Source organism: Capsicum annuum, chromosome 10 (assembly GCF_002878395.1).
Source record: "Capsicum annuum cultivar UCD-10X-F1 chromosome 10, UCD10Xv1.1, whole genome shotgun sequence".
Classification (NCBI taxonomy): Eukaryota; Viridiplantae; Streptophyta; class Magnoliopsida; order Solanales; family Solanaceae; genus Capsicum; species Capsicum annuum.
Genome location: NC_061120.1, coordinates 166,061,320 through 166,075,307, shown reverse-complemented (window position 1 = coordinate 166,075,307; position 13,988 = coordinate 166,061,320). Strand labels below are relative to the sequence as shown.

The 13,988-nt window shown below is 36.9% G+C and overlaps 1 protein-coding gene across 1 annotated transcript; it reads left to right on the top strand.

Annotated features, from left to right (window-relative positions):
• Nucleotides 1–345: 345 nt before the first annotated feature.
• Nucleotides 346–10,018, top strand: LOC107845971 (NHP2-like protein 1). The gene is made up of 5 exons (XM_016690483.2): nt 346–510; nt 694–814; nt 907–1,010; nt 9,434–9,565; nt 9,672–10,018. The coding sequence occupies exons 1-5, from the start codon at nt 508–510 to the stop codon at nt 9,696–9,698; spliced, it is 387 nt and encodes a 128-aa protein (XP_016545969.2). The 5' UTR covers nt 346–507; the 3' UTR covers nt 9,699–10,018.
• The last annotated feature ends 3,970 nt before the right edge of the window (nt 10,019–13,988 follow it).

The window sequence follows — 13,988 nt, the reverse complement described above, 5'->3', positions numbered from 1 at the left end:
GTTGGAGAATTTTTTTTTGATTTTTTATAAAGTCAATCAACAAATAATTTAATAAATTCAGCAACTACGACAGTTGCTTCAGTAACTATGAGAGTTGTTTCAGTAACTATGAGAGTTGGTTCAGCAATTACGAGAATTACTTTAGCAACTACGAAATTGCTGCAACAATTACTATTAATTATTGTGTTACAACAATCTGGAGAGATCTTTATATAAATATGGAATAGAAATCTTGGTATAAATAATAAAATTTGGAATTTTAAAATTAGTATCATTAATACTAATATTAAAATTATCCCGTCTACTCAATATTTAAGTTTATGTCACCTCTGCTAAATATGATTTGAAACGTCTTAATTAATTTAGCCAAATGACTGTAACTAAATAAAACCCGTTTCTGGAAATAGCGCCCTTTCGTTCACTTAAAACCCTATCATTTTCCTGTTGTTAGTCTTCCATAAACCCTAATTGCAGCTCCTTCCCACTTTCTCAACTCTCTTTGCCACCATGGTATACCCCCCCCCCCCCCCCGTTGTCTCTCTATGTGTGTGTGTCATATGTGTTGTATTTGTTGTTGGCCTAGCGTATAGGGGAACTTTAGTGCACCGGCTGCCTTTTTTCGTTGACCGGTTTTGATGTTTTCATCACAAAAATATAATGTCTTTTTTGGTTTTTGAAAATGTTGAATTACAGACTACAGAAACTGTGAATCCAAAAGCATACCCACTTGCGGATGCGCAGCTTACAACGACAATAATGGACTTGGTTCAACAAGCTGCTAATTATAAACAGCTTAAGAAGGGTGCTAATGAAGGTTTAACATTTCGAACAATTTTCAATTCTTATGTCTTTTTTAGTGTATAGTTTTGCTTGTTGATGTAATTGAGAAATTTGGTTTTGTTTCAGCTACGAAGACATTAAACAGAGGAATTGCGGAATTTGTTGTCATGGCAGCAGACACAGAACCACTAGAAATCCTTCTTCACCTTCCACTCCTTGCTGAAGATAAGGTAATACCCCCTCCGTTCACTTTTTCTTGTCAACTTTGGACTTCTCACGACCCTTAACAACCAATGATTGATATAAGCATTTTACTATAATGCCCATATTTATTGATGTTTAGTATTAGGCCTCGGATAATGATTTCTGAAATAAGTAACTAATGCTAAGGATAAAACATGGAAAAAGATAATTGTCTTTTCTTGATATGTTAAAATGACAAGTAAAAGTGAAAATGTATTTTGGAATAGTGGACAAGTAAAAGTGAACGGACAGAGTATTGTTTATCTTTATGTCTTTTATGTACCACTTTTGGCTGGTTATTACTACTGAATTTGGACTATCGAAATTATGTGTAAAATTAATCTGATTGTTTGTTTGTTAACTTTTTTATTAAGATAAGAAGAAGATTGGTTCGTTTTTATAATATAGCGTGATGGCTTGACTGAAGCACAGTTATTTGTATTAAGTCTGTTATTAACCTTTATAAGTGTGATGTTTAACCTTTTATGGGTTTTTGGTGAAGATATACTACTTCACCTCATTTTGTGATATATCAATTTACAGGGGCCTTATTTATTAGTGACGTTTGGGGTTATAAATGCTGAAAAGTTTAAACGTAATAGTATATGACATAGAGTTATAGAATAGGCTAGTTGGAGCCATCTAAGTTGCTCAGACTCTGCAAATATGTTGGCGCACTAGTGTTAGATCCTCCAAAAAAATTGCACTACTTTTGAAGGATTTGGAACACCCTGATGACAATTGTGAAGAGTCTGAGCAACACAGGAAGCTAGTGCCTCATCATCTACATTCTTGTTTTACACATACATATCTGCTCTCTATTTAGCAATAAAAATGCTTTCTCATGCCCGAGCACCAACCCGCCCGTGTCCCCCTCCTCCTAAAGAAACAAAAGCGCTTCGTTGGAGGAAGTGGATTCCAGCCGCAAAAGATTTTCTATTAGAAAGAGTTATTAGGCTGATTTTTGCGTTTTCTGTTTTTGACACTTAGCCTCCTTATTAGGGATGGGCATTCGGTTTGTTCGGTTTGATTGTTGAATATCGGTTCGAATTTTCGATTTTCGGATTGATGAAAAAGAAAATCATAATGAAACCAAAATTATTTCGGTTTGGTTCGGTTTTTACAAATTCGATTCGGTTATTTCGGATTTTTATTTCGGTTTTAAATATTAAAGTAGTGAGCATTTAAAATTGGTGATTTTTCTAGAAAAGTAATCTTTTTTCAAACTTATTTTTCATTCTCAAATATAATTAATTCAATACACATGAAATAACCATAAATATTGACCTCGCTGAGTTGTCGCCATTGGATGACAGCAGTGGCCCGACGGTAATGATGAACTGAGCAAACGACTGCCGACTGTCGTTGGCGATGTTGAAATTTCAAACGAATTGACGAACTGAGGATGACTGAGCGCCACTGAAGTCTTCACGTTAATGTTAGGGGCTAAAGCAAAGCAATATATTAGAATTTAGGATTACTAAATGATTATAATTTATATATTTATATGTTATATTAGATTATATTATATTTTTAGTATATTTTATATATACATATATATATAAAAATTATAATATATTATTTATATAATTTCGGTTTTTCGGTTTATCTGAATTATTTTTTTGAAAATCCGAAAACCAAACCGTTTAATCAAATTTCTAAAATTTGAAACCAAAACCAATCCAAAAAACCAAAAGACCAAACCAAAATTAAATTTTGGTTCGGTTTTTCGTTTTTTTCGGTTTAAACCAAAATATGTCCAGCCCTACTTCTTATTTGGCCTGGATAACATACTAAAACAAGAAGACCAAGAGTGTGTAAGAAAATCCTTATATTTCTCTTCATTGCATATGTTCAAATCATTGAGCTAGACTACAAATTCAAATTAAAATCCTCGTTGGTCAATTTGAAGAATTATCTAGGTATCTTCTTAAAGATTCTTAGAGCCTGAACTTCAATTGTCATATAGTCAAGCTCAAAAAATTTTCTCAAGGAAGAAGTTCTAGGATCTTATATGTGTTAAAGTAGGTACTCTTCCTGCTAGAAGGGAAGGGAGTTACATGAGTTTATGATTCTTCTGTTTGAAATGTTTGGAAGACATTTCTTTCATGGACGATCTTTCTGTAAAGATGCCTCTGATATTTGTCTCAAACAATGGTGGAATGCTGAGGTTGGTGATATTGGAATGCCTTTACCCTTATTTTTTTGTGTTGCAAACTAGTATAGCTGAAATTAAAATGATATATTTCATCTTGATTACAATAGCGGGCACAAATAACCAACAAGAAGAACAACAACATACCTAGTGCTATCCCTGATCCCACAAATGGGATTTGGGATCTGGGGTCTGGGGAGGATAGAATGTATGCAAACCTTATCCTGCCCTTTAGAGATAGGGAGGTTGTTTCCTATAGATCCTCGACTTAAATGAAGCATATCGAAGCAGTTTAAATGCTGACACAAAAACCACTTGGGGACCTAAGTTAGTCGGACTCTTCACTTTCGATGCCCGTGTCGACATGACATGGGTATGGGTGTGGGATCCATACCGGATCTAGTCAATTGATTTTGGATTCTTTGACCAAAATCGACAGAGAATTCCCATCCGATTCAATAAAAAGGTGTGACTGGTTTTTGGTACTTTGAAGAAAATTGAATACCTTGTATATAGAAACATCTATGCCGCTCCTTTTCCTTTTATCTCCTTGACTCCTTGATCCATATTTTCTCCTCAAGTTCTCCACATGATATCTCATAATTTAAGTTTAAGAACTTTGTTTTTAGATATTTGAATTATTTTTAGCCGAGTCACCGCATCCGTATCCATACTTAGATCCATATTCCCGAATCTTAAAATTTAGCTCACGAAGGATCCAACCTCTAGATCTGCACCCATATCAAACACCTGCACCCGAGTCCGAGCAACTTAGCTTGGGACTAATATAAATACACATTATTCAAGTTCTTATCACAGAAAAAAACCTTTAGAGAGCCAAAGAAACAGCTGAATTCAACAATATTAACCTCCTTCAGTTTCTTGAAAGATAATTGTCTTGAAGCTGACTAAACTACCTTCCAACAGTTAGCTCTTTGATCTCTTCGTCCGTTCTTTTTCGTGCTTGATGAACTTCAGCATCAGCCCGATGGAACTAACTTTACCTCCTTTCCCAGAGACAACTTCATCAATGCTTTGTCCAAACCTCTTATACCTAACATCAGAAGCAACAAAAGCTGGGCAAGGCCTGTAAAGCTTTGTCGCCACCAACCAAAACCTGAAACAGTCGCGATCCCTCCTTGTATCCGTCCTTCGCCATTACAGCCACTTTCAATCTCCTTTTTCCGCAAACCTTACATGCTCCGGGAGGTAAAGCTAAACCTAGTTTCTTGGTATATCGAAGCTGGAAGAATATCGCCACTAGAACCATTTTCTTTCACTTCCTTTTCTTCTTCTTTAGCAAGAAGAGTTGAAGAAGTGGAAGAACAGAGAAAAGGATAAAATTCTAACAGAGAAGTCCCATGGCTTAAGGGCAATGTATACCACTTATTGTAAGTGAAAGAAACTTGTCTGGGTGATAAAATTTGAAACTTTTGGGATGTTGGCGTTGGGACAGAGATAAAGACGGAGCTGTTCGTGGTCATCTTCTCAGCCACTCTGTTCTGCTGTGCTCAGTCAGACCCCTAATGCCTTACCTGTTTGAGCCATCTTTCTGTTCCTGATTTCCCCTCTCAGAATAATTAAATAGGTGAAATATTTGGAATGCATATGCAGCAGCTTCTTAACTTGCTAATATTTTTTGCTTATGCTTTGAGTTCTTCAAAATCTTTTTGTTGCCTCCCCTTCAATCACCACATAACCCAATTGCGACATTTTCAAGATGCACAGTAACTATAGGGGGATTAAGTTACTGAGTCACTCTATGAAGATCTGGGAGAGAGTGGTCGAGGTGAGGCTGAGACGGATAGTGTCTATCTCGGAAAACCAGTTCGGATTTATGCCCGGCCGCTCGACGACGGAGGCAATCCACCTGGTACGGAGGTTGGTGGAGCAGTATAGGGAGAGGAAGAAGGATCTGCACATGGTGTTCATCGACCTGGAAAAGGCGTACGACAAAGTCCCCAGGGAAGTACTTTGGAGATGCCTGGAGGTGAGTGGAGTACCGCAGGCATATATCAGAGTAATTAAGGATATGTATGAGGGAGCGAAAACCCAGGTGAGGACGGCGGGAGGAGACTCAGAGCATTTCACTGTCCTGACAGGATTGCACCAGGGATCTACTCTTAGTCCCTTTTTGTTTGCGTTAGTAATGGATGTGTTGACGCGGCGTATCCAAGGGGAGGTGCCGTGGTGTATGCTTTTTGCAGACGATGTAGTCCTGATAGATGAGACTCGAGGGGGGGTGAATGACAAATTAGAGTTGTGGAGGCAAACTCTGGAGTCTAAAGGGTTCAGGGTGAGCAGAACCAAGACAGAGTATGTGGAATGTAAGTTTAATGACGTGAGGCGGGAGAATGAGGTAGTAGTGAGGCTAGAAGCACAGGAGGTAGGGAAGAGGGATAAGTTCAAGTATCTCGGGTCCGTGATCCAGAGTAACGGTGAGATTGACGAGGATGTCTCGCACCGTATTGGGGCGGGATGGATGAAGTGGAAACTCGCATCGGGGGTGCTGTGTGATAAGAAGGTGCCGCCCAAGCTTAAAGGCAAATTCTATAGGGTGGTAGTCCGTCCGGCCTTGCTGTATGGAGCGGAGTGTTGGCCAGTTAAGAACTCCCACATCCAAAGAATGAAGGTGGCAGAAATGCGGATGTTGCGCTGGATGTGTGGACTGACCCGAGGGGATAGAGTTCGGAATGAGACTATCCGGGAGAAGGTTGGTGTGACTTCAGTGGAGTGTAAGATGCGGGAAGCACGATTGAGATGGTTCGGACACGTGAAGAGGAGGGGCACGGATGCCCCGGTCCGTAGGTGTGAGAGGCTAGCGTTGGATGGTTTTAGACGGGGTAGGGGTAGACCGAAGAAGTACTGGGGTGAGGTGATTAGGCGGGACATGGAACAGTTACAGCTCACCGAGGACATGACCCTAGATAGGAAGGTATGGAAGATGCGAATTACGGCAGAGGATTAGGGCCAGTTCGGGTCGCTAGTGTAGGGAATAAATTGGTGGGGGTGTATTCCTGTTATGATTCCGTATTCAATGTTCCGTGTTCCGTGTTCCATGTTTATTACGAATATGTGTGCTTTCCTTTGCTGTATATTCCTGCATTCCTGCTTTACTCTGTTTTATATTCCTTATGGGTGCCGTATCTATGTTATGTCATCTGCTTCTGTGCTGTACTATGTGTTGTGTGATATCTCGTGACTTGAGCCGGGGGTCTTTCGGAAACAGCCTTTCTACTTCATCAGAGGTAGAGGTATGGACTGCGTACATCTTACCCCCCCCAGACCCCACTAAGTGGGAATACACTGGGTTTGTTGTTGTTGTTGTTGTTGTACATACAGGTGGAATAAAGGTGAACAATTTCAGTCATTGATCCTCAAGTAACTCACTTTTGAAATTGATGCCTATCTATTGTTGAAAAGTTTATATTTGTTCATCTCCAGTACCTATCTTAAAATCATGATAATTCACTGGCTGAGACTGAACGTGTTTCCAGTCTCCTGATAAGCTTTATCCCAACTATTATGCATGATCATTTTTTTTTTCCTTTTGGATGTAGTCAGATTTTCCATATAACAATGGATAATGTACAACTGTTTTCTGTTTTGATGACAGATATAACTCACATATGGTTAGATCAAAGGGAACATGATTACATGGATAAACCAAATTAATTATATAATTTGGGTAGCACCTTAGGGTGTGGCCTAGTGGTCAATGAAGTGGGCTGATAACTATGAGGTTCTCAAGTTCAAATCTCAGCAAAGACAAAACCACTAGTTGATTTTTTCACGCAATTACCTTTGTACCTATTGTTGGTGGGAGGTCGCATGTCTCTTATGGAATTAATAGGTGCACGCAAGCTGGGGAGGACCTAACAATTATCAAAAAAAATAAAAAAATTACATCGTTTGAGTAATTTCCAGATCATAGAGTTGTTTTGTGTGTCACATTTAAATCTAATGCACACAAGATTAACTAAGGGTTTAGTATTAAATTAGGTCAATGTAAAGGACAAAAGCTTTGAAACATCTAACTGCAAAAGTAGTTACTCCCTCCGTTTAAAAAAGAATGATCTACTTTGACTTGACACAAAGTTTAAGAAAATAAAGAAGACTTTTGAATCTTGTGGCCTTAAATTAAAGTAGTGTCAAATGTACCAAAATGCTTTTTAATCTTGTGGTCATAAACATGCCATGTGGAAAGTTGAAATTAAAGTATTGCCAAAAAAAGAAAGGGGTCATTCTTTTTTAAACGGACTAAAAAGGAAATTAGGTCATTCTTTTTGAAACGGAGGGAGTATAATAAACCTATTCAACAATTTGGAGGGATGCCATTTTCTCAATCTAAGAGGTGGGGAAAATGATTGCCTTTTGCTAATGTGTGCCCCCAATCCTCTTCCTTCCTTTTCTTCTTCTCTCCTAATTTCTTGGTTTTTTTTGTTGGTGATAAGTTATTCTTAGTCCTCAAGTGTATTATAGTTCTTTGTTATGGATCTTTATGGAAGGATCAATTCACAAGGCGATATATAAATTCAGCTCGTTAAAGGGAGGCTGAAACCTTAGAGTTCAATGGAAGAGAAAACTCCGAACTCTTCAGCTCGTTAAAAGGAGACTGAAACCTTAGAGTTCAATGAAAGAGAGAACTTCAATCTCTTGCTTTTTGCTGAAATACGATTTATTTGATTTATTCTCCAAAAACCCCTTTAAATTGGAGTATTACAGCAATAGTCTAATTCTTATGAAAGTAGAAAAAATATAACCCTATTGTAGAAAGTCTTAATCTTTATGAAAGTAGGAAACATAAAAGCGTATTCTAGAAAGTCTAATCCTTATAGAAATAGAAAAAATAAATCCCTATTCTAGAATAATAAATAAAACTACTAAAAATATAATTAAATATTTTATTAATTGACTTCCACGAATCCACAACATTACTCCCCTCACGTTGAAAGAGCTTGTCCTCAAGCTCGAATTCAAGGGAATAGTGTGAACTGAATCATCCAATTCCAGCCTTAGCCAACTTTTCTTGAAATTGACGCGGATAAATTTCAACTTTACCAGTTTGCCAGAGTGTGACTAATTTGTCCATCGAGTTACTACTTTCACTAGGTCTAAATTGCTAGAAATAATGTTTTTGTACTTCTTCCCAATTTATTGGTCCCTTTGCTTGTTTTAAGTTGATAATACCCTATTTCTCCTAACATGTGAAACCCAACCACTTCAATCTTTTCTGCTTCCTTTGTATGTTGATTTCATAAAATTGTTCACAATAATGTCCCAAAATTAATTGGTTGGTGACATCATAAGTAGGAAATTCCATCTTTGTATACGTTGGTACGATTGAACGAGAATTACCACTTGTTAGCTGATTCTGATCGACTAGTTGAATAGGCAATGTATTGTCTTTAGTAGCAGAAATTGTTGATATGGCAGTCGTCGGTGCGGTGCGCTACTCGACCCTAGTCTGTGGGTTGCTGGCTTTGTGGAGCCTAATCCCAAGCTAGATAATTGTTCTTGGATGACTTGGATAATTCTTTTGCATAAGAGTTGTTCCATTGCTGCAATTTTAGAGTCCATTGGGGTTTCTGTAATTGCACGCTCTTTCTGAAATCTGAAATTGATCCCATCACCCATTGTGTTAGGCTTTGATACCAAATTGTTATGGATCTTTATGGCAGGATCGATTCGCAGGGCGAAATATAAATTCAGCTCGTTAGAGGGAGGCTGGAACCTTAAGAGTTCAATGGAAGAGAAAACTCCGATCTCTTCAGCTCGTTAAAGGGAGACTGAAACCTTAGAGTTCAATGAAAGAAAAAACTTCAATCTCTTGCTTTTTGCTGAAATACAACTTATTTGATTTATTCTCTAAAAACCCCTTTAAATAGGAGTATTACAGCAATAGTCTAATTCTTATGAAAGTAGGAAAAATATAACCCTATTGTAGAAAGTCTAATCCTTATGAAAGTAGGAAACATAAATGCCTATTCTAGAAAGTTTAATCCTTATAGAAGTAGGAAACATAAAACCCTATTCTAGAATAATTATAAAACTACTAAAAATGTAATTAAGTATTTAATTAATTGACTTCCACGAATCCGACTATGCACTCTACTAGTACACTGCAGTTCTAGTTTTTACTGCTAAGCTGCACTTTTGACAAATAAGTTTGCATTGAGATGACAGACAATTTTGTGCTAATGAAGAATTACTGCTAATTCCCAACTTTTTCTTATCCTTATTACTCAATTGCAGAATGTCCCTTATGTTTTTGTTCCTTCAAAGCAAGCTCTTGGTCGAGCATGTGGCGTTACCCGACCTGTGATTGCTTGTTCTGTAACGAGCAACGAGGGAAGCCAGTTGAAATCACAAATACAGCAACTGAAGGTAATATGATCCTTGATGGATTTCTTTTTATCATTTATAAACTTTTACGGAGATCCATAATCCCTTTAATACTGAAATGGATTTCCTCTTTTTGTTTTTGATGCAGGATGCTATTGAGAAGCTTCTTATTTAAATTTTGAGCATTTTCAGCATGAGGAGCCTCATAGATTTCTAAAGTGGATTCAATGCTCTGAGGCTTTGACTGAAAGCAGTTACTTCTTTATCTTATCTTTTTCCTTTTTTTGGTTTCCTCTCTTGTGAGTATGTGAAGACACAACATATTTTGTTCGGAAGTTAAAAATCAAGTGCCCGTTACTGTTTAGCCTGAGTTTTCATGTATCATGTGTACTATATCTATTTTTAGGGTGTACTGGTTTTAGAAAAAATATCATGTTGCGCCAGCACTTGCATACAGCATTTGGTCTAAAATTGAGAGGATGTTTGTAGATTCTATTTTACTGCATCAAACTCTATTGAAGCTAACAACTCAAACTAGCTTGCTTCCACTTATGAGGAAAAATATGCAAGTTCTCACTACCAAAGGGTGTAGTGGAGTGGTATGTACTCTCCATCCTTAACTAGGGGTTCGGGTTTGTGTCCCGGGAATGCACTCACATTTGGTAGGGAGCGCTTCCCACCATAGTGGGACTTTCAAGACACTAATCCTGATGAGTTGGGTTCCAATGTAGATACTGGACATCGGATAGGCCCGAATCTCAGACTAAATATCTCTTTTTTTCATGACTAAATATTTTTAAAACTGGAATATCTCTAAATTTGAGACTCAAAAACATTGACAGACAACTAAAATAATATGCAGAGGGTCACTCTCTCGGAGAGAGGGGTGTGAAAGTAATAGCCTTATGTTATGATCGCCCTCGACTTACGGCCTTACGCTATTATGTATAGCCTTATGTTATGATCGCCCTCGACTTACGGCCTTACGCTATTATGCTACTGTAATGTGAGCGGTTCAAATTGGTTGAATCCCGATCAAGTAATGAAACACTTCATTTGGGTTCCGGTTGATCAATCAAGGAAACTATATTTGGATTCAAGCTTATCTGGCTAGGTTCATATCATAAATTCTATTTTTATTTTAGAGAAAGGGTCAAATTTACCCCTTTACTTTGGAAAATTAGTTAAATATATCTTTCTTCATACTTTCGAATCAAATTTATCCTTGTCATACTTTGGGGTCAAATTTACCCTCGATGTCATACTTTAGAGTCAAATTTACCTCCGTTATTAAGAAACTTTTCACATATACTCTTTCCTTTAATAGAAAAATCAAAATAACGTTAAATGGTCCATTTTTTTTTGTCTTTTTTGTGGCTTGAGTTGGATCGGGCTGGTTAGATTAAGGTTTGTCTTATTTTTAAAAAATGAGGCATTTTAACGTTGATCATAGCTTTTCTATTAAAGAAAGGGTACGTGTGAAAAATTTCTTAACAACGAGGGTAAATTTCACCTCAAAGCATGACATTGAGAGTAAATTTAGTTCCAAAGTGTGACGAAGGGTATATTTAGCTAATTTTTTAAAGATGGGGTAAATTCGGCTCTAAAGTATGACGAGGGTAAACGTGGCCACAAACTATCACGAAGAGTATATTTAGCTAATTTTTCAAAGTAGAGGATGAATTTGACCCTTTATCGGAGGCTTGACTCCATCCAAAGCCTCAACCGGAAACTTGACTCCCTCGAATAAACACCAAAAGCATTCAATCTAAACAAATATATCATTTACAAGTCAAAACGAAACTAATGATACCCATATTGACCTTATTTAAAATGGGTCCGAAACAAGTTCGAAAAACGAGTTCAAAAGCGAAAAGGGTAAAACCAAAATTTTATTTAAGATTAATATTTTCCATATCAAGAGGAGTCTATAGTTGAAAACCACGCGAAATCGGGCAGAAATTGGACCTTGACTCGAAGAAAAACTTATTTAATAATTTATCGAGCAAAACCCCCAAAACATATTTAAAATTATAGATTTTGAAGTTGTTTTGATGAAGAAATCAATGAAAAATGATGGAATAAAGATCTACGAACTTACTCATGGAAGAAATCGTGAAAATCCCTTTCAAATCACCTTAATTCGAGCTCTAGAAGTCTAAAAATTGAGAAATAGAAATTTTTAATCTGTCCAGGTCATTGGCCTTTGCGAACGCGACCCCCTGATCGTGATTGTGAGGTTGCCCGACCCAGACATTCGCGAACATGAGCCTCTGGACGCGAAACCAAAGAGAAAACTTGACCCGCCCCACAGGTTATACTTCAGGATCGCGATACCCTCCCCGCGACCGCATGAAGGATTTAGTTATCCTTAGCAGACGCGATGAGGGGACCGCGAATGTAAAGGGAAGAATTACAACACTTCGCGAATGCGACAGAGAAGGTTTTGAATGCGAAGAAGGGTGAACCATGCACCAAAAACAACTGAAATATAAAGGTCCCGAAATTGAACCAGCGCCGCTACTAACTCAAATTTGATGTTACAAATCTACTGGCACAATCCAAAATACCATCTATCACTCGAATTAAGAAATATTGACCAAAGTTAACTATAGGCTCTTAAATCTTCAAAATAACCTTAAATTCACCCCAAAACCTTTCCGAAGGCCTTGGAAACCGTGTCACTATCCCCACACCTCAAAATCAACATGTAGAAACTACGGGGAAGGGTAGAATGATCAAAATATAGAAATTTCTAAATTTCACTACGAGAGTCATTACATTATCTTATTATTACATTAATTTTAACTATCATTCTCACCATATTCCATCACTTTTCATGCCACAAGTATCGTATAAGCTAAGTATAATAATAATTCATGTTAATATTAAAGCTTAACCGGATTTTTAATAATTTAATCCATCCAAAAATCATGTCTGGAGGCTTAAGACATAAAATCTCCTGGCATTACTATCAAAATTAAGTGCATCTAGCCCAAGTCTACCTCGATTGAAAAGCTTGGAACAAGTAAGCCACACCAAAATTGCTTTTTTTCTTTTCTTCATGCTTTCATTAGCCAAAATATCTACAAATCACACAATTTTTCGAATAACCAATTTGAACATTCAGCCCACTAATTTTACCTTTATTCATGCTCTAAAATATTACTCAAAGGTCAATTGTGTATATAAAATTGTGTATATAAAATTGACTTCAACTTCAAAAAATTGGTTGTACAATTAATCTTCTATAGAGAGAAGTCTACCGTTTACAACATGTGCGATGTGTTGTTTTATTTGTTGTCTCATCTGCTTGAGCATGCTTTTAATTATATTATTTAGAATATCATGGATCAGATTACTAGTACAATGACATTGTGGGCCATTGTTACCACTAGCAAGTTACCATGCAAAATCTGTCATAGCTTTTTTTGACTATCACCAGATGGTGCTGCACTTGATTTCTATCAGTATTAACTCATTCTTCAGTTTTTTGTACTTTCACCCTTTTCATTTACTAAAAAAAGGACAGCTCGGTCTACAACAGCTTCCGTTATGGACTTACTTTATTTTATTGTTTTCTAGATATATAAGTATATAACTCATCAATTGGTATTTTTTTTTTCAGATTTGGGAAATTGTAAAATGATGTCCGGTATCATTCAATATATACCAGGTTCTACAATATTATGTCTTTCTCTACCAAAGTTAATTCTTTGAACATATTCATTAGTAGCAATTACTCAATAATAGTAGGAGTAGCTAGTATAAAAGAAACAATCACTAATAGTTTCGTCTATGTGTTAGTATGTCTACTAAGAATAGTTTATAATGAAGGCAAAACGAAGCACTTTTCTTTAGAGAAAAGTTTGTATCATGAAGAAGAAAATGAAGCTTTCAGTTTTTTGCATCGTCAAGGCCTACACAATTATGGTTGATGCAGAACGGATGGTTGAAACTTGGCCTAAATATCGCTATGATCAGTATCAACACAGACATTCCTTGAACAAGAAGAAACATACCAACAATGTTTTTGTTGAAAATCCTAAGGATGTTTTGTCGATATTGGATTCTAAGATTGAGGCCAGTCAACTTATGAAGGTATTGAACCTATTGTTGTTCCTTCTGTTTAGTTGAAACCTCATCTGGCAATTAAGAAGTGCAAAATGGATCACTCCTCAGGTGCTAGCTCACGGTTCTTAAAAGAGAAGAGAATTGAGAAGATAGGCTTCATGTACGAAAATATTCATCTTGTACATTTAAGCATACAAATTTTGGACAGTTGGATTTGTACTACATTTTCTCATTACATTTCACTGATGTAATTGCTTTAGAAGCATAATTGTACAATGTAGAAGGTGCAATGAACCAGCTGCAGCTCGATTGGATCTTTCCTGTGTCACTTTTTTTAATCCATAGAAAAAAGTATCACATTGAACAATTTCTCATGAAATATTTGAACAGT